Source organism: Thermobia domestica, chromosome 18, assembly GCF_964235325.1.
Source record: "Thermobia domestica chromosome 18, izTheDome1.hap1.1, whole genome shotgun sequence".
NCBI lineage: Eukaryota > Metazoa > Arthropoda > Insecta > Zygentoma > Lepismatidae > Thermobia > Thermobia domestica.
The window spans coordinates 53,725,800-53,744,771 of NC_137471.1; the positions used below are offsets into that span (position 1 = coordinate 53,725,800).

An 18,972-nucleotide genomic window follows, 5' to 3' on the forward strand; every position below is an offset into this window, starting at 1 on the left:
CGAGTGTTTCGTCACCATCCGTAAACTTGTTAAACCACTACTGCACTGTCCGCGTAGTCACGACACCCTCACCGGAGGCCTGGCATACCTTCCGCCCCGCTCCAGCGGCGTTTGATCCCCGTTTGAACTCGTACAGCATATACGCCCTTATGATGCTCTGTGGAGGTCCCATGTTCACTCTATCCTTACACAAGTTCACGGTGTAACTGAACTGCCACAACCAGGTAGTATATTGGATATACCCACAGCAACAACTGACTTCGCCTTATCTCCATTCGCATTCAACTCACAGTGTGAGTCAATTGAACACAGACCTCCACAAAAAGCGACAGAACTTTCTTGGTTACCTTTATACTTTATAGGCAGAAGGAAGCGAATAAGTTCAAGTGAGTGAAGATACATTAATTGGTGAAACGGAAATAAAAACAAGTGAGTTTCCTTTCACATTGCGAAACTACAGAGGTCCAATGTGAACTGATAGTTTGGTCCGGGGAAGACATAAGACCTGCTCTAGGGATACTGACTATATATAAATCTGTTACCATTTTCGTCTAGAAAAATGCAGTATTAAAAACGAAAGCAACAGATTTCTACAATTTTTGGTTTCAATTGAAAAACATGATTCCCACTCACGTGGACACGTCAGGGAAATCAGCCTACTTGTAAAGTGTCGTGGAAAGTCATGGAATTTTAAGTACGTGTCTTTACTTTTCAGATTTTTTTTCCGTACCCGCTTATCTGGTAGCGAATATTTTATGAAATAAATCAGTTCGCTGTGCAAAACTTCACTACGTACACATACACATACATGTAAATACATATTAAATTAAGAACCCCGTGACAAACTCACATGACAATGTAGTAGATCATCGGTTCACGAACCTGTCGAGTTGCGAATAATGTGGTTTATGAACAATATTTTGAGAAAAAATGAAATGAAATCTTTGAGTTTTACGTCTCATGGTTATGCCGGCTAGGCTAAAGGAGACGGTGATGATCAGAAATGAATGAAATTAAGAAAGTGGGAGGAAACAGGAGAACCTCGAGGAAACCCACGCACACTGTGTTTGTCCACCACAAAGTTCACTTGGCTCGAGCTGGGATCGGACCAGGAACCCCATGCACTAGAGGTGAACGCTGTACCACTGAGTCACCGCGGCCCCTAATATTTTGATACGAATGCGCGCGCACGCTCGTAAGTTTATATCGACAATTCGTACGTCTAGTAATGATTTTGTGTATTTGCCATAAACATTATACAGGTACGTCAGAGGTCTGTGCTTAAAAATTACCTTTTTATTCTTTTTGCTTTTTAGCCCTCATACTGTTTGGTCTACTTTACTGCTACGTATCTGCCCTTAAAAAGGATAATGTTATTTTAATACTGTATTATTCATAACAGAAAAATAATTAACAATTAAAAAAAAAACATACAGTACTATATATCTGTGCTAGAATGGGTTAATATTATTTGCATTAAATACAATGAGAAAAATACTTTCGGTTTGCGAATAGCTTTGAGGAGCGGCTTAAGTTCGTAAGTCACTGTAGTAGAAAATTTAAGCAAATCTAAAATATGTTATTATAGTAAAATTTATAGTTTTAAATAATACATTTCTGTTCTAGATGGAAGAATCTGCTTGGGACAAACTCTTTGAAGTAAATGTGAAAGCTGGATATCTACTAACAAAAGAAGTGTTACCGTACATGAGGAAGAGAGGCGGTGGTTCAATAGTGTACATATCCTCAATTGCTGGCTATCAACCGCTTAATGTAAGTAAAAGAAATCCTAACGAAAACGAACAATAAGTCTCTCATATTTTGGTCGCAGGTTTGAAATATTAGTTAGTGTTCTTTAATGTATAATGCCAAGTAGAAGTAGATTAACGTTCTCGATGAGTAAAATAATGAAATGAAAAAAATCACCAATAGCCGTAAAAAAAAATCGCTTCATTGGATGGATGTGAAGAGAAAGGATGTTGTGTAGAACAGAATAAGCGAACAAACCTGATTGAAGCAAATTGAGGGAAAGCGAGAAATTTAGGAATTAGATTTCTGAGCTGTCAGCATCTACGGCCATTTAGCCTGTCACGTAAATGAGGAATGACGTCCCTCGGCAAGCACACTATCCGATGAAAGGGAAGGAAGGAATCAGCCTGGGACAATTATCTTACAAGTAAGGGACCATATGGTTGTCGCGCAAATCAGATGCAGACATACGCCATCTGATTGAGCATGAAAAGATATGGAGAACACAGAAATTTAAGGTGCTAAGGGCCATAGGGAGCGGAGTGAGGGAAGAGGAAACATTGAATGTCGGCAAAATTGAAGAAAGTCAGGAAGGAAGGAAAAGTTAATTTCTTGCAAACAGGGAAAGAAAGTCAACCAAAAGAAAGAAACTAAACATAACAAGGGCATCAAGGACGAAGAAAGATCATAATCAGGGTTGCCATCCGGACCACAGTGTTGCCAGCGTTGCATAACATTGATATGGAAAATATAGCACAGTATAGCAATTCATGCATTAGGAAAAATATTAGTAACACAAAAGACAATTGAAAAGACTCTGTACACGTGCGTAAAAAGGTTTAACGCAGTCGTGAGTGAATATTACACCCGCGTGAATACAAATGGAGGAAAATAGAGAACAGTACGCACCATTTGTAGTTTAATTGCAATTGACGTGAAGATCACGAATGAATGCGTGGTCAACACACAAACATTTCTCGCAGTGAGCACAGCGGATGAAAGCAAGCTGGTCACACGCGTCTCTGCAGCATTCCTCTGTGAGTCATTTTTCAAAGCAATATGCGGAAGGTGTTTCAAACTGTCCAGGATGTTCATTGGAGTAGCCACATTTGAAAAACGCAAAGCGTATCATCTTTTTTAATCGCCTAGAGGAAAACTGGCAATGAACAAATGACTGAAGGCGGAGAAAGTTCTCACGTTGCCACACATTAATACTGGGGAACACTAATGTATCTGTGATGAACGATCATCATCATCATCATGGAACGATGCTCCCAAACACTTTCGTTTCTGTGTTATCACGTGTACCCCCTTCACTTTCATATCTATATTTGTTCTCCCTCATGTACATTATTCACTCACGACTATCGTTAAACCTTTTTACGCACGTGTACAGAGTATTTTCAATTCTCTTTTGTGTTACTAATATTTTTCCTAGTGCATGAATTGCTATACTGTGCTATATTTTCCATATCAATGTTATGCAACGCTGGCAATACTGTGGTCCGGATGGCAACCCTGATTATGATCTTTCTTCGTCCTTGATGCTCTTGTTATGTTTAGTTTCTTTCTTTTGGTTGACTTTCTTTCCCTGTTTGCAAGAAATTAACTTTTCCCATCATTCCTGACTTTCTTCAATTTTGCCGACATTCAATGTTTCCTCTTCCCTCACTCCGCTCCCTATGGCCCTTAGCACCTTAAATTTCTGTGTTCTCCATATCTTTTCATGCTCAATCAGATGGCGTATGTCTGCATCTGATTTGCGCGACAACCATATGGTCCCTTACTTGTTAGGTACCATCCGGGTATTTGTCTGGTATGAATGAGGGAAACCCAGGAAAAATCTCACGCAGGATGGCTAGCCTGAAAAAGCTGTTACACTTTTTCGACCGAGTGTCCCCACCGGGAATCGAACTCGGAACTGCTCGCACCAAAGGCAAGAACGTTAGCGACTACGCCACGCGGGGCCACAAGTTGGGGAAAAGCGTAGAAATCTCGTACCAACGTACAGGACGATGTGACATCATCCGTAGTTACTTTCTTCCTCCTTAATCCTTGAAGTAAAATAAAATGTTGTAGATAATAAAGAGGATCACGCACTAGAAGTTCAATTTTGTCCGGTAGATGTCAACTGCTGGAAGATTTTTTTGCCATCTAAGGGTGAGATGTGTAACTTCTACTATTTTGCAAAAAACATAATTCAAAAATTTACTTTCGTTCAACAGTTATTGTGTGGAATAACGGACACATGAAGTCGCCGTTATCCGTTAAGATATTAACGAATTAACTTCATTCACGAAGTCGGCCGAGACACTCGCTCTTGCAAACACATAACTCAAAAATTCGCTTTGTCACCGTTTACTTATTAAGATTATAAGGAATTGACTCCATTAAGGAACCGGGGCCGCGATGGCTCAGTGGTAGAGCATTCACCTCTGATGTTTGGGATCCCGGGTTTGATCCCAGCCCCCGCCAAGTGAACTTTGTGGTGGAAAAACACCGTGTGCGTGGGTTTCCTCGGAGTTTTCCCGTTTCTTCCCACTTTCTTCATTCCACCATTTCATTCATTAATCATCATCACCGTCTCCTTTAGCCTAACCGGCATAACTGTGGGACGTAAAACTCAAAGATTTCATTTCATTTTCCATTAAGGAACCCGAACGAGATAATTTCTCTAGCTATCTACTGCAAAAAACAGAACTCAAAAACTCGCTTCAATTCATGTGTTATCGTGTGCACTAACGGACAAACGTAGATCATCCTTACCCGTTAAGATGTTAACGCATTGACTCCATTAACAAACTTGACTGGGATAATCGCTCTAGTTATTTATTGCCAAGAAATAATTATGTCCTTGTGTGTTCAGCCACGTTGTCACGAAGTGTTTCACCTCATCTGAAGCGAAGCGACGGCCTTCTAGGTGCTCGTTCAAGTGCGGAAACGTGAAAGTCGCTTGGAGTGAGGTCTGGGCTGTAGGGAGGGTGGTCGATGATGCCTCAGCGAAACTGCTTTAATAGCGTGCTGGGTCGTCCACTGCGCTCCTCGTCGGTGACTTTTTTTCTATCAGCCGCAAACTTCTTACACCATTCTGCGATATGCTGACGAGACATATTGTCTCCGTAAACCTTTACCAACTGCTGGTGAATTTCAGCCGCGGTTACATGTTTCACTAACACAAATCGAATAACTGAGCCGACTTCTTCGCGAGACCAATTTTCCAAACCAGTCGTCATTTGTGTTTACATACAACTTGCGCCGTATATGGCAGGTGGCTGAAACTCTGCACAGTTGCCAACTCCATGCATTAAAATTACCGCACACTCCTCATTCCTCTATAATAGACGTAACTCCAGAAATATCGGCCTTGTAACGTTAGTTTCTTATCCTCCCTCGTATAATACAGAGTGTCTAGCAGTCGGGAAAATCGGGAATTTGTCTTAAATTTAAAAAATGGTCGGGAATTCGGGGATTTGTCTGGAATTTGCGAAAAAAGGTCGGGAAAAATGGAATTAAATTCCACATGTTGGAAATGATGCTGACGCTTGTCGGAGCGACTCCGATAAACCTCGCGTTCCTAAATGCATCGCGATGTAGTACGTTTACATCGTATATTTTTTTAAAAAGTGTTCCTAAATACATCGCGATCCATCTCAACCGTTTTTCTATTTTCTACGTAGAAGCCGTCATGTGGTACGCGTTGCATCTCGTACAACGTGGATTTTCTGCGATTTATGTGAGGCGCGCGGTTTGTCTCCTGCTGTGGTGCTGGGGGAAGAAGAGTGGTGAGTGAGTGTTTGGCAACAGTGTTTGCTGACAGCAGAAAAGTTTTTGCGTTTCAAGAGTAACGGGTGGTTAATTGGGCGTTGCATCGTACTATGCGTATATAATATTTAGTATAAATTAAATGTTGGATTGTTTTTCACGTACAGGTAAGTTTACCTGGGCAATGATTTCGTAAATAATTCAGCACTTTAAAGGCTAGTTGTTTTAGTGTCACGGCAAACCACATGCCATTTCTTACTTTGCCATGAATTACAGGCATGTCAATTTTGAGGATTCAACATTCCTGCCGCTATAAATAAGTTTATTTTACCAACTATTACAACAACAACAATAACAAAGACCTAAGCAAAGTTTTCCTAACCTAAAGACAATAATATGTTTGAAATGTTCTGCTCAAAATAAATGTTTACTTTATTGTGTACCTCATTTTTTTAAATTTAAAAACAAGTTATTAGAATGTAGTAACTTGAACTAATACACAAAGTTGGGCAAGATTTTACTTTGTGCAGAACAGTAAGTGTAACGTTAAGAATTCTAGTATATTTTAAACCTGACTTAATTAACTTTAAATAATCTAACGTAGGCCAACCACGTGGAAATTTGGACAAAAAAAAAAAAAAATGGTTGAAACGTTTGGTAAACAGTTTGAAGTAAGTTTAATTTACGTTAGGTTAGGTTAAGTTAGCGTTTATTTACGTAATCGTCGATTAGGCCACGAACTAGCTCAGCACCGAACATACTCGTGTAGTCTTAACATGATTTATCATGATTTGCCAAAGAACTCAAATGGATGTAAGTGTACGCTTCTGGGACGATAACACGAACAGTCAGAACACGGTATTTGAATTCTGTTTTTATGAATCATAGTACAGCTACAGACCTACTACAAGGTTTGCAGAATGCATTGCAATCGCTTGACCCATTTAAGCTTTTGCAAGTTTCAATGTAAATTGGGCGCTTTTACGGCTAATGAAAGAGGAACGTTGTGCCTCCCTTGGTACAGACGCTCCACAGCTCCTTGAACTTGGCTCGTGTGGTCTTCACGTTGTTCACGGTGGTTTTAAGACTGGCATACAAAAAACTGGTTGGGATTTGATTTCTTTTCTTAGAACCTTGTATAACTTGTACTAAATGGTACCAGCAAGGCGTGCCCAGCATTCTGAAATAACAGGTTCGTCATTGTTTCCACTTCCATTTTGCCATATTCGTTGGGTAGAAAATGCGAAGGTAGCCTAGCGATGCCAGTAAATATTACCGCATGTGAGAAAGTATGTTGAAACGGTTAAGGGAACAGACAAAGAACCCAACTGTAAGTTTCAGAATAGTAGCTAGAAATTTGAACGACAAGTTGCTCTATGCAAAATTAGCATTTTTTTCAATCTTTTGCTGAGGACTGTGAGCCTTTCCTGACTGAATATCAGTCAGACACTCCTATGACTCCATTTTTGCATGGTAACCTTACTCAATTATTGAAAGTATTGATGTCTCGCTTCGTTAAAAAAGAAATAATGGACAGGAAGAGTATCAATGCTATTGATGTTATGGAGAAAAGTGAAAACTTATATATAAATTTAATACGTATACCCGAAAATTAACCATGGGTATGCAACTAGGTCAGCACTGAGGAGATGTACAGAAGTTAGTGAAAAGAAAATGTTGTTTCCGAAAGCAAGTACGTGAATGTTATCAACAATTATTGTCCAAGCTGCAGGAGAGGTCCCCGCTAAAATATTCCCTTACAAAAGCGCTGACGTTTCTTAATCCCTTAACCGTTGGTCATTCACAGGAAGAAGCTGTTAAACAAATGAGAGCAACGTTCGAAATTTTAGTGCAGAGTAATATTGTCTCAGCGTCTGATGCAGAAAAGGCAGACAGAGAATACAATGCTCTAGTGGATCAGACACAAGTACGGGAGAAAATGGAGTCGTACAAAAGAAATGAACAGACTTGATGACTTCTGGATGAGTGTGTTACCACCAAATGATGTATATCTGTGCAAAATAGTAAAGATATCCCTAATTCTTTTCCACGGTAATGCAGCATTAGAAAGGGGTTTTTCGGTAAACAGGGAAATAGTAGTTGAAAATTTGTCAGAGGATTCTTTAGTGGCGCAGCGTGTAGTGTATGATGCTGTCAATGAGGCTGGTGGCATACAAGTCCTTCTTATCCCAAAGCAGATGATTCTATCAATGAGAAACGCATACGCAAGATTTAAGGAAGCCGAAGAACACCGCAGAAAAGTGATGTCAGAAAAAGATCGCAGGGCCGCTGATAAAAGAAGAGTAGAACAGAGACGAAAGGAACTTGAAGCAAAGAAACAGAAAATCGTAAATAAGTTGTGAGAACAGGTTGCTACCATAGAGGAGGAGATCAAAAAATTGAATGATTAGATTGTTTCATTGCATATATGAAGGAGACATTCTATGATCAGGTAAGAACTTGTACACTTTTTCATTACATTCAGCTTTTCCTAATTTTACGAAAACTTTTTTAGAATAAGTCGGCAAAAATTTGGAAATGGTCGGGAAAAGTCTGGAAAAAGTCGGGAAATTGCCGAGAGAAATTTGCTAGACACCATGTAATAGCAATAAATTATATTACATCTTATGATTTGCAGTTGAAATATTGGATGTATAAGCTGACCGCAAGTCATTTGACAAAAATGCATTTGAAATGAATTATTTGTCAACTACGAAACTATGAAATCAGTACAAGTTGTATCATAACATTAAGAATGTCACGAACCACACCATAACGTATTGTTCTAATCAATCAGCTACTGCTACATAATCTCAATTGAGAATAGAATAACTGCCAGTGCCAAGCGACTTATGGAAGAACCTTGTATTACAATTATTTGTTAACTGTAATTGTAGTTCTATATTTCATTGATTTGGCAATTGGAGAAGTAAGAATACTGAAAAGATATACAGATACTTAGCAATAAATTTAATAGAAGCATTTGGGTTGAAAGCGCGTCAGATGTCTGGGTTGGCAACGGCCAAGCGGTGACTGTAGCAACGGTTTACTGCTGGTGGTATTAGGGCAAATTCTGTACTAGCTGTAGAGAGTACTACGAGAGTATGCAGTAAGCTCAGCAAATGGTAGTAGTATGAAATGGGCGACCTTTCTAGTTTCCAAAGATGGCAAATTGTTGGCGCTGGGGTATGTATTGCGAATGTGAGGAAAATTGCAAGTGTGTTAAATGTGTCGCGAGGGACATTGTCCGAGCTGATGACACTCAAAACTGACATCAAAACCACATCGGTGATAAGAACAGTGATCGTAAGAAAATAGTCAGTAATTAGTCCTGCTGAGCAGAAAAGTGGATTGTTATTCAGAACTAGTACTGTTAACATTCGAGTAGTTCATTATTTTAATATCCAAATAATGATGTTTCGAATATTCGAACAATGCTCGTCATTCAAAAATGAATAATTAGTAGAGTGAGGAATAATTATTCGAATATTCTAATAATTTTCAGAACCGTGGTACGACTGCGGTGCAAGTGATGCAGGAATTCAAGCAGCACCTCTAACAAGCTGTGTCGACTATCACAATCCGCCGCGAGCTGCATGAATGCGGTCGGGTTGCTGATAAAGAGACCATAAAGCTTTTAGTAAACGTTTATGGTGTCGTGAACATGCAACATGGATCGCTGATGACTGGAAATGTGTGATAGGATCGGATGAGTCTTCGTTCATTTTATTTGAAACCACGGCCGTGTTTGTGTATGGTGTCTCCGCCCAACCGTGAAACGTGGTGGCGACTATGTGATGCCGTTGGCTGCAGTATCGTGGTTTTCAATGAGCCCGGTGTTGACGTGTACCGGTCGCATCATTAGCCGTGGTTAGGTCACTATTTTAGGGGGCCATGTGCAACCCTATGCAGATATTTGCAAGCAATGACCCCATATGCCAGGATGATACTACGACCACTCACACAGCTGGAGCTGTTGCGGCGTGGTTGCAAAAACATCAGGATAAAGTTGAACGGTATCCTGGACCGCCCAATTTCTGTACCTAAACATAATTGAAATCTGCGGCACTCTTTCAAGACAAGAATCCGGCGCAAATTTCCGCTTCCACCCTCTCACACAGAACTTAGTAATGCTGCGGAATTAATGTTCCACTTGCTACCATTCACAACATTTATAACTTAATTTCATATCGCATCAGGTTTTTTCTTAGGGCTAAAGGAAGTCCTACGCCATATTAATCTAGTGAGTTGCACTTTTTAAGGTATTTCCATTAAATTGATAAGTACCTGTATATCATTATGTATTGCCTTGTCGAATTTATATAATGAGGACTACGAATTTTGTTTCTTTTCAGTTGTTAGGTGCTTATTCCGTAACTAAAACAACGTTACTAGGATTGACAAAAGTAGCATCACTGGACCTAGCAAGTGAAAATATCAGGGTGAATTGTGTTGCCCCTGGAATAGTTCAGACGAAGTTTTCGCGTGCTGTAAGTATATTTCATTCTCTACCTTAAAGTTTAGATGTTTATATATACATTAAAGATCCGAAGCAAGTAGGTATGTCACAGTGTATACCACAGTGAAGAAATTTGCTTTGTATGGCGTGATATTTTGCCAATTGTTATTGAAATCGGAAGTGGTAGTAAAGCTGGTTTTAGTACAGAAATTAGAATAGAGATGGAATATAATCTTAAGACGCTTAATTGATTGTTAAGAAAAAAAAACTTCGCTATCTATTATCGTTTCTGCTCTACAGCGATTAGTGGGCCGCGGTGGCTCAGTGGTAAAGCATTCAATTCTGGTGCATGAGGTCCCTAGTTCGATGCCAGCTTGCGCCATGTGAACTTGATGAAAGACAAACACCGTGTGTGTGGGTTTTCCTCGAAGTTGTCCAGTTTCCTCCCACCATTTCTCATTATCCCGTCTCCTTTAGTCTACCCGGCATAATCATGAGACGTAAAACTCAAAGATTTCATTTTATTTTTTCTTCTACAGCGATTAGTGTTAAAGCCGGAAGTGGTTGATTTCTGCCACTTCCGGTTTGAATAGAGGGTTAAGAAAGAAGATGGTATCTATTCTTAGAACGCAAAATCGATCACTTCCGTTGTGGTAGAGAGTTATGGATGGAAATGATACTTATTTTGGGGGCGCTTAATCGATTGCAGGAAACTGCTTCTTATCTATTACCGTTTTGCTTTATAATGATCAATGTTAAACCCGTAAATGGTTTATTTCTATCACTTTACCGGTGGATGGATCATCCTGATCGAAATTACTGGTGATTCATCGAGTAGTTTTTGAAACTTTGTTGTCTCCCGAACGGACACACGAACAGACAAAAGTCTTTGAAAAATTAAACTTCTTTAAAAGAATTCCTTAACCATTACTGATTTGTAAGAGTAGGTAGTGACCAAAGTGCTGTTTCAGGAAATGTAAATTAACAATCCCATCCTAACCAAACTCATATCTAAGATACCTTTGTATCCTATGCCCTGACAATGGTAGCCATGTCTAACAAGGAGAAAAGTTTTTCTTTATTGATATTGTAGGATTTCGATTTGCCTTCCGTGCTTCAGTATACATTATATAAAGGTCCCCCTCGAAGGTAGCCCTGAAAAATGGCTGAAAAAAGTACAAGAGAAAATAAATCAAAACATTCAGAGACATACCTGTATGTGTACCAAATGAAAGGAAGTGAGGGTTAAATGAGGTGCTGAAAATGTTCTATCTGAACATTCAAACACAACACGTTGTTGCGTGTTTCTGAAGGTGGCTCGAGAACCTGTAGTGTCACCGCGTGGATCTCGTGCCGAATGCTATCCAATAGCCTATCTTTTTGGTAATAACCGAATGTGAGGTTCTGATAACTCATGCATGTAAGGTTAACTTGATGCACAAATTCCCGGAAATGTAAACGAAATCCTTAAAATCTTCTCAATAGCAAATAAATATTATCGGGATTACCTTCGATTGGGAGACCCGTTATAATTTATTTAACAAAAATACGTTGAAGTTATGCATGTTTCCAAATTGTATAGTTGGTTAGATGCGTATAATTTGTTACTGTATTTATTACTGTATAATTGCTTTCTTTCTTTTATTCTTTATTAGCTGTATGAAAGTGAAACTGCAAAGGAGGAGACATTAAAGCAAGTGCCAATGGATAGGTGAGCATTAGTGTGTTTCATTTATTCAATATACGTGTACGTATAATCGTAAGCGTTTCCGTAGATTCTTTTCTTAAGCAACATTAAAAATGTAACGTAAGTAACAAAAACTGCTTTTAATTGTCTTACAGGGGCTGCTGAAAAATTCGTATCCCAACTCAGAAGGAGTGCAGATACAATGATGAAATTATACAGTTTTAAGGAACATATCTCTGTATGTGCAAATACATATTTTCATATTAGAATTCCGTTACTAATTGTTTTTCAGGCCCCTAAAGTGATGTGCCCAACGAGCGAATTTCACGAACATCTGGGATCAAAGCTGTCATTAAATTTTTGTTCCATCAAGGAAAGTTACCGAATCAAATACGTGAGGAAATTAGAGGTCTGCACGGGCTCGGGCCTACAAAGCATATATCACTTCGGGCCCGGGCCGGGCTTGGGCCGCAAATTTTTAAATGTACAACTATATTTCTCGGGCCTTTTCGGGTCTAACTTTGTAAATATACTGTGCAACGATGCATCACCGTTCTTTCTGGAGAACTTTTAAAGCACAACTGCAAAGTTAAACCACTAAGTAAATTAAAATACAATTTTGCGTTAATTATTAAGTTTCTGTAATTAGGGCTCACTTGATTAGCACATGAGCTCGGGCCTAAATGCTAAAACATATTTCGGACTCGGGACGGGCCCGGGCTAAAAATTCCAGCCCGTGCAGACCCCTAGAGGAAATCAATGAAATATTACGGGACTGTCCTCGGTCATGTGCTATGGTGAAGAAGTGGATAGCACAGTTTAAACTTGGCGATTTCTCAACAGAGAAGCTCCACGTGTAGACAGACTAAAACAGTACTTGTTCCCAAAATTGTGGATTAAATTCGTGACATTATTCTTGAAAATTGCACAATCTCAGCCAAACGTGTGGCAGAAATTGTGGGCATTTCTGGAGAGAACATCTATAACATGCGCAAGCTCTTAGCAAAATGAGTTCCCAAAAACTGTCAGCAGATCAAAAGCATGAAACAGTGACGGCATCAATGGAAGTAATCTCCCATCTTGACCGCAATGTCGGCCAACTTATCATGAACAGTAACCATGGATGAAACATGGTTGTATCACTGCGATCCTGAAACGAAACAACAGTCATTGAGCATTAATTTTCTCCTGCCAAGAAGTTCAAGAGGCAGAAATCGGCTGAGAAAGTGATAAGGATAAGAATAGAGTCGTACTCATGAACTACGTGCCCAGAGGTCAGACATTTAATACAGACTACTATTCTGCATAACTCACAAAACTGAAAAACAAATTCAAATTGCAACGCCGCGGAAAACGGAAAAAAAGAATTCTGTTTCTTCACGATAATGGTCCTGTCGATCGAGCAGTGCAAATACAACTGCCGTTACATGATTTAGGGTTTTAATGTGTACATCATCACCTTATTCCCCAAATTTAGCTCTATCAGAGCTCCTGCTTATTTCCTAAACTCAAACAATACTTGGCAAGACGGCATTTTTATTTGATAAAGAGCTGAAACAGAGGTGCGAGGAATAGTCTTCATTTTTTTTAACTGATCTGAAAAACTTGGAGCACTGTGCAAGGGAGTGTATTGGTCTTTGGGTGAAGTATGTAGAATAACTAAAAATTTCATCATTCGACGTGCACTCCTTCTGGGTTAGGCTACGAACTTTTCAGCAGCTCCTCGTATATTAAATTTGCTACAACTTGCGTGAAGAAACTTCATATATAAAGTAAACCGTAAGTCACTTGAAAAAAATGCATTTGTAATGAATTAGTTATTAATTACGAAGCTTAAAAATTATTGCAAGTTGTATCATAACATTAAGTTAGGTTACCTAAGTGAAGTGTTCAAAGTGTCCTCCTTTTAAATTATATCTTTTAAGCACAGATATCGCATCATTAATATTGTTGGCTGATAATTTATGCTCTAAATTATTTTTTTAAACAAAATTGCTTTGTAGAGATTGTACAGCGGGGGACACTTCTAAATGGTACAGCCATATGGAGATTTACGGCTAAGGTGTACCATTTAGAAGTGTCCCCCGCTGTACATTGTTTAGAAACGCTGCACAAATAACTCAAATCACATCTTGGTAGTTGTAGTCACGTAATCACTACTTCTGAAGTACGAACACACGTACATCCTTTGATAACTTTCTATTCGTTGTAAACTCACTTAAGTACAAATATAACAATAACTGAATAACCCCTAGTGTCTAGCGACTTACGAATCACGTTCTATCACGTCCTTGCATTGCGAATAATGGTATGCTTAATCTCATTGATAGTAGGTAAGGTTATGAGGCCAGAAGTGCTCCAGATTTAGGATAAATGAGGTTGATCAGTGATTGTATAATAGATGCATACATTGATCAAGTATAACATTCTAGTTTACGGGTTCATTTGCTCCGGCTCTTCCGAGCTTAAGATGTAAGTAAAAACACATTAAGAACAAATTATAAAGAAACTAAGTGTGCCTGATGGATAACAATAAGAAATGATACAGAATGCAGTACGGTACTGTATACCTACTTGGGCCACACTATATATAATATACAAACAAGGTGTTAATGAACTATACCGACAAACTGTAAGAGGTGATTCCTTAGATCAAAATAAGAGAAAAAGTTAATAAGGACCTATGGCGAAAAGTGCATAGTTTCAGATGCTGTCCAAAATCGCGAAAAAGCCAAAGTTCAAGAGGCTCTATTTCGAATTCAAGAGATTGTGGGTGTTGGTCTTTATCAGCACAAAGGAAGTCATGTATACGCAATCAAAAAATGCATATTTCATTAATGTTCAATGGGCGTACAGAGTATTCCCTGCAGGGTGAAATTCTTAGATTTGTAATCAACCGAATTTTGAGATATGTTCTGAATTTATGATTGGTACAAGGTAGGCAAACGATAAGCCTTGAAAGCAGTGAATACGGAACCTTTTGGCGCGATGTCGGAAGTGTTAATGATCGTCAGCAGCACCGTCGTACTCGGGAAAACGCACGCTGCGATGTTTTCTTTCACGCTTATAAGTGAAGAAAACGTGAAATATGCCGTGTCGAAATACATCGCATTACACGTTATTTAGAACAAAGAAAAACATGAAGCTGCCGGTTCCTAACATTTCCAACTTCCCTCCGAAGCATTGGATGTCCATTGTTGCCAAGGTTTACCTCCTACCTACTTTGGATCCTTCTTGAAATCAGGGTATATCTGAAAACTCTATTGAGAGCATATCTGAGAATTACATCCTGTAGGGAATATCCTCTATGTCTATTGACAATTGATGAAATATGCACATTTGGATTGTGTGTGCGTGGCTTCCTTTACGCTGATAAGAACCACCATTCACAGTTTCTGGAATTCGAAATAAGGCCTATTGAAATTTAGCTTTTTCGCGAAGTTGGACAGCCCTAGCTCTGAAACTATGACTTTTCGCCATAGGTCTATATAAACTTTTTCTCCTATTTTGGTACGAGGAATCACCTCTTACAGTTTGTCGATATAGTTCAATAACATCATATATATATATATATATATATATATATATATATATATATATATATATATATATATATATATATATATATATATATATATTTTCTAAAGTCCATCAAACCTTAAATCTACATTTCATGATTAACGTAGTATATCCTCATCAAATTACTCCCATAGTCTCTCACTATACTGAGGTTGAGGTAGTAGGAGAATCCAAAATTGCTCTGTAGTCAAGTTTTAAAGCGGTGCCTAATTCCATGTATAATCATATAGAACATTTGCTAAATATGGATGAATAAATGTTAATATGACATTTAAAAATGAACATTGTATTTTGTTTTAAAATATATTAAAGATTGAACAATTAGTAGCTATCACTTTTGGCATGTTTGGGAAGTGCCAGTGAAAATTAGGAAAAGGTTATTTTAGATAAATTACCCAAATAGGAAATAACTTATATCTAAAACATATTGCCAGTTTAGTACGTTATCCTCTATGTACACATAAAGGAATTACTAACAATTTACATAAAATTTGTCACAAATACAAGGACATAATACGTATTTTGTCGTATTAGTTAAGATGCTGGTGATTAATTTATAAATTAGAAATTGAAAAAGACCCAAAATAGATCCCTATGGAGCGCCACATACAATACCTTTATTTTCGAAGAGCTGATGTTTTAATATACGAGTCCTTCGATTTTGGATGTTATTTGAACCATCTGGGTCCTCTGATGCAAGTAAGATTGATACCAATTATTATTTACATTTCTTAGCCTGCAGTTGTTCAACCAGAATTCAGAATGAGGCATTAAATTAAAAGCTTGAGTGAGAGGCTAGGATATGCAAAGTGTTTTGTCATTATTACTAGGTATAAAGGCAATTTCCTATTCTATTTAACATGCAGAAAATACATTTTTCTGACCAATTCTTATAACCCTGATGATGGACCCATCTTTTGAGGTTAAAATCAATTTGAAATTTAATATTTTTAACCAAATTTCTCTCTACGTCAAGATTTATTTATTTCTGTATTATTTAGAACAGCTTAGTTTTAGGATAGCTTAGGTATAAAAACGTATGAAATACTAAGTCCAGCTTAAGATATTCGGAACATAACTTCTTTATTATTAAAAAAAATTGAAAAAACTGAAAATAAGTTCATCATTACGATTCTTTATTACTATTTTCTGTCTTTACCACAGATTGGCTAAACCAGAAGAAATGGGCGGCGTTGTATCATTTTTGTGCTCAGAGGATGCATCGTACATAACCGGAGAAACAATAGTTGTGGCAGGAGGCATGCAGTCAAGATTATAATTTAGAGTCGGTGTCGTTATTACGTAAGAATTACGAATAAATGTATTTTATTATGAAAAATTTAGGGCTTCCAACAAGAATTTTTGTAATCATTTATATGGTGTATGTATATATTGTAGACATTGTGTATGAGATTAACAAAACAATGGACAATTAATTATATGTTATTAGTTGTAAATGCAATTAACACTTCACTGAAATCTGTGAAATTGATTTTTTAAAAGTTTTACTTCAGTTTTACAGATATAAGTAAGATTGTTATATGTATTTACTTTGTACATATGTATTAAATCTGTAGAAAAGGATAAATGAAACTACTGTGTTACTTAAACCATGTCAAGTGTTCTGGTTATTTTTGTAGCCTTTTTGCAATGTACTACAATGCAAATCAGGAAAGTTTTAATACGTAAGAAGTTAGACTGAGTATTTGTTAATGAAATACAGAGGATTGATTGTAGGTGGTTTTAGATTAAGACACTGTTTTCGTTGGCGGTATCTAAAATTAGATATTTCTGCAGTTCAACCATATTGTGTACATTACCTCACATTTTTTAGCTAACTTGTCGAAACAAGCTTTAAGACTGGAAAGACATCACTAGGAACAGAATACATATCATCGGTGGTGGCTGAAATTAAGTCAAATTAAAAGAAGTTGAGATATTTTCCCTAATAGCTATCAAATCCAGATCGTCAATACACATCAGGAAAATTTAAAAAGAAAAAAGAAAAAAAAAACAGAAATTTACATATCGTAATAATAAATTATTCATTGAAGCTTTGGAAAATTCAAGATTACTAATAAAACTCCAACCGACCAAAGCAGTATACAGTATATAATCTTAAAATATATGTATATACTACTTTGGTCAGTTGAAGTTTTATAGCAATCGTAATAATAAATCAGAAGTTTATGTATGATTGGCCTTTAATAGAAGTGGTCGTTTTCTGCAAGAACAGCAGTTCTGCCCTTGAATTATGTGAGAGCTGTCAGTGTCCTATATACGAAACTTGTGAAGAAATTCAGAACCATTTGTTACAGCAGTAACACTGAATTGAGAGATCTGGAGAAGATTTCTTTTGAACATTCCTTGGCTTAATATATTAAGACTGAGGAGCACTGTTTATGCCATTTTCAAAACATCTCCATACAGCCTGTTGATAAATACAACCAAACTTTGGGAGGTGCTTTCTTATGCCAAATGAAAGAGATGTAATAAACACGTATCAAAATATTTTTTTCATTTAAGATCTACAAACATAAAAATAAATAAATTAGTGTCTTAAAGGGGTGAACTTTTTGGAGAACACTGGTCCCATAAGTTCCATATTAGAATCAAACCATAGCTTCAGGCACATTGATGTCACAGCAAACCTTCTGCTTAACCTGCCCAGAATGATATATTCTACCGATTTTTGTTTGTGTGTTACTCATTTTAGTCTACTCGCGGTTCTTGTGTCATTGTTACATGTGCGCATTAAAAAGTTAAACGTTAAACGAAATCTTATCTATAAAATCAAGTTGTATCAAATTATTCAATGAATTAGCGGTATGTAAGCTAATTCCATAAGACGTGAGAGATATATTGTTAGATCTGTTAAAGAACATTAGTATCTAGAAATTGCCTATTTATCAGTTTTTTATGGCAGGTATGTGCATTGATTAAGATCTCTTAGTTTCCGACTCACTAGAACTTTTCTGCCTAGTTTCTTTGTAGAAGAAAATCACATCGTGAAATGTAGTTATTTATCAATTATCAACAGGTTGTGTATTTTTATTTAAAAAAAAAAAAAAAAAAAAGCTGTAAAGACTTCCGATTGTATGTAGGTAAAAAGAAGAAATTATAAATATCTGATGTCAAGAACAGCCATATAGAATCATCTCGAGAGATGAGAAAGGATTACTTAAAAAAAAAAGTTTTATCGTACCTTTTCGTGGTAGTTGTGTCACACATGTCCATATTGCTTGTTAACAGTATTGTTGAAAAACTATTTCTTCTGTTGATCCAACATTGTGCAATAATGTCTGTGTGTGTAATCCTTATTCTAAATGTTTACATGTATATCTGCATAATGCAGATATTTAATTATTGTTTGAGTTATTTTCTGTTTTAAGTATAGTGTTATTTTCTGTTTTATAAAATAAATACTTTTCAAAGGTAATGTACAACATAAAAGATTTTAATATATTTTTGCTCAATTTTGTAGTTATGCAATTCCGGTTTTAAATAAAATTCAGAATTAAAACTTCTTTTCTTTTGCAACATTCATAGCAAATATGAAATGCAGAGTTGTTGATTGATTGATTTTTGAGTTTTACGTCCCGGTCAGCAGCGAGGCTAACATGTTATATGAGACGTGGACCTACTGATTAACGTGGAATCCGAACCACATGAGTTCCCGCCGGGAATCGAACCCGGCTATCCTGCACCAAAGGCGCGCATGCTAACCGCTTAGCCA

General features: G+C 37.4%; 1 protein-coding gene across 1 annotated transcript in view; it reads left to right on the top strand.

The window, feature by feature from the left end:
• Dhrs4 (Dehydrogenase/reductase 4) overlaps window positions 1–18,759 on the top strand; it is a 42,927-nt gene extending 24,168 nt beyond the window's left edge. Inside the window, exons 5-8 of the mRNA XM_081745088.1 lie at window positions 1,627–1,773; window positions 9,867–10,001; window positions 11,626–11,681; window positions 16,401–18,759. Of these exons, the coding sequence (XP_081601214.1) occupies window positions 1,627–1,773; window positions 9,867–10,001; window positions 11,626–11,681; window positions 16,401–16,515 (453 nt within the window). The 3' untranslated portion in view covers window positions 16,516–18,759. The remainder of the gene's footprint in view (window positions 1–1,626; window positions 1,774–9,866; window positions 10,002–11,625; window positions 11,682–16,400) is intronic.
• Window positions 18,760–18,972: the final 213 nt, after the last annotated feature.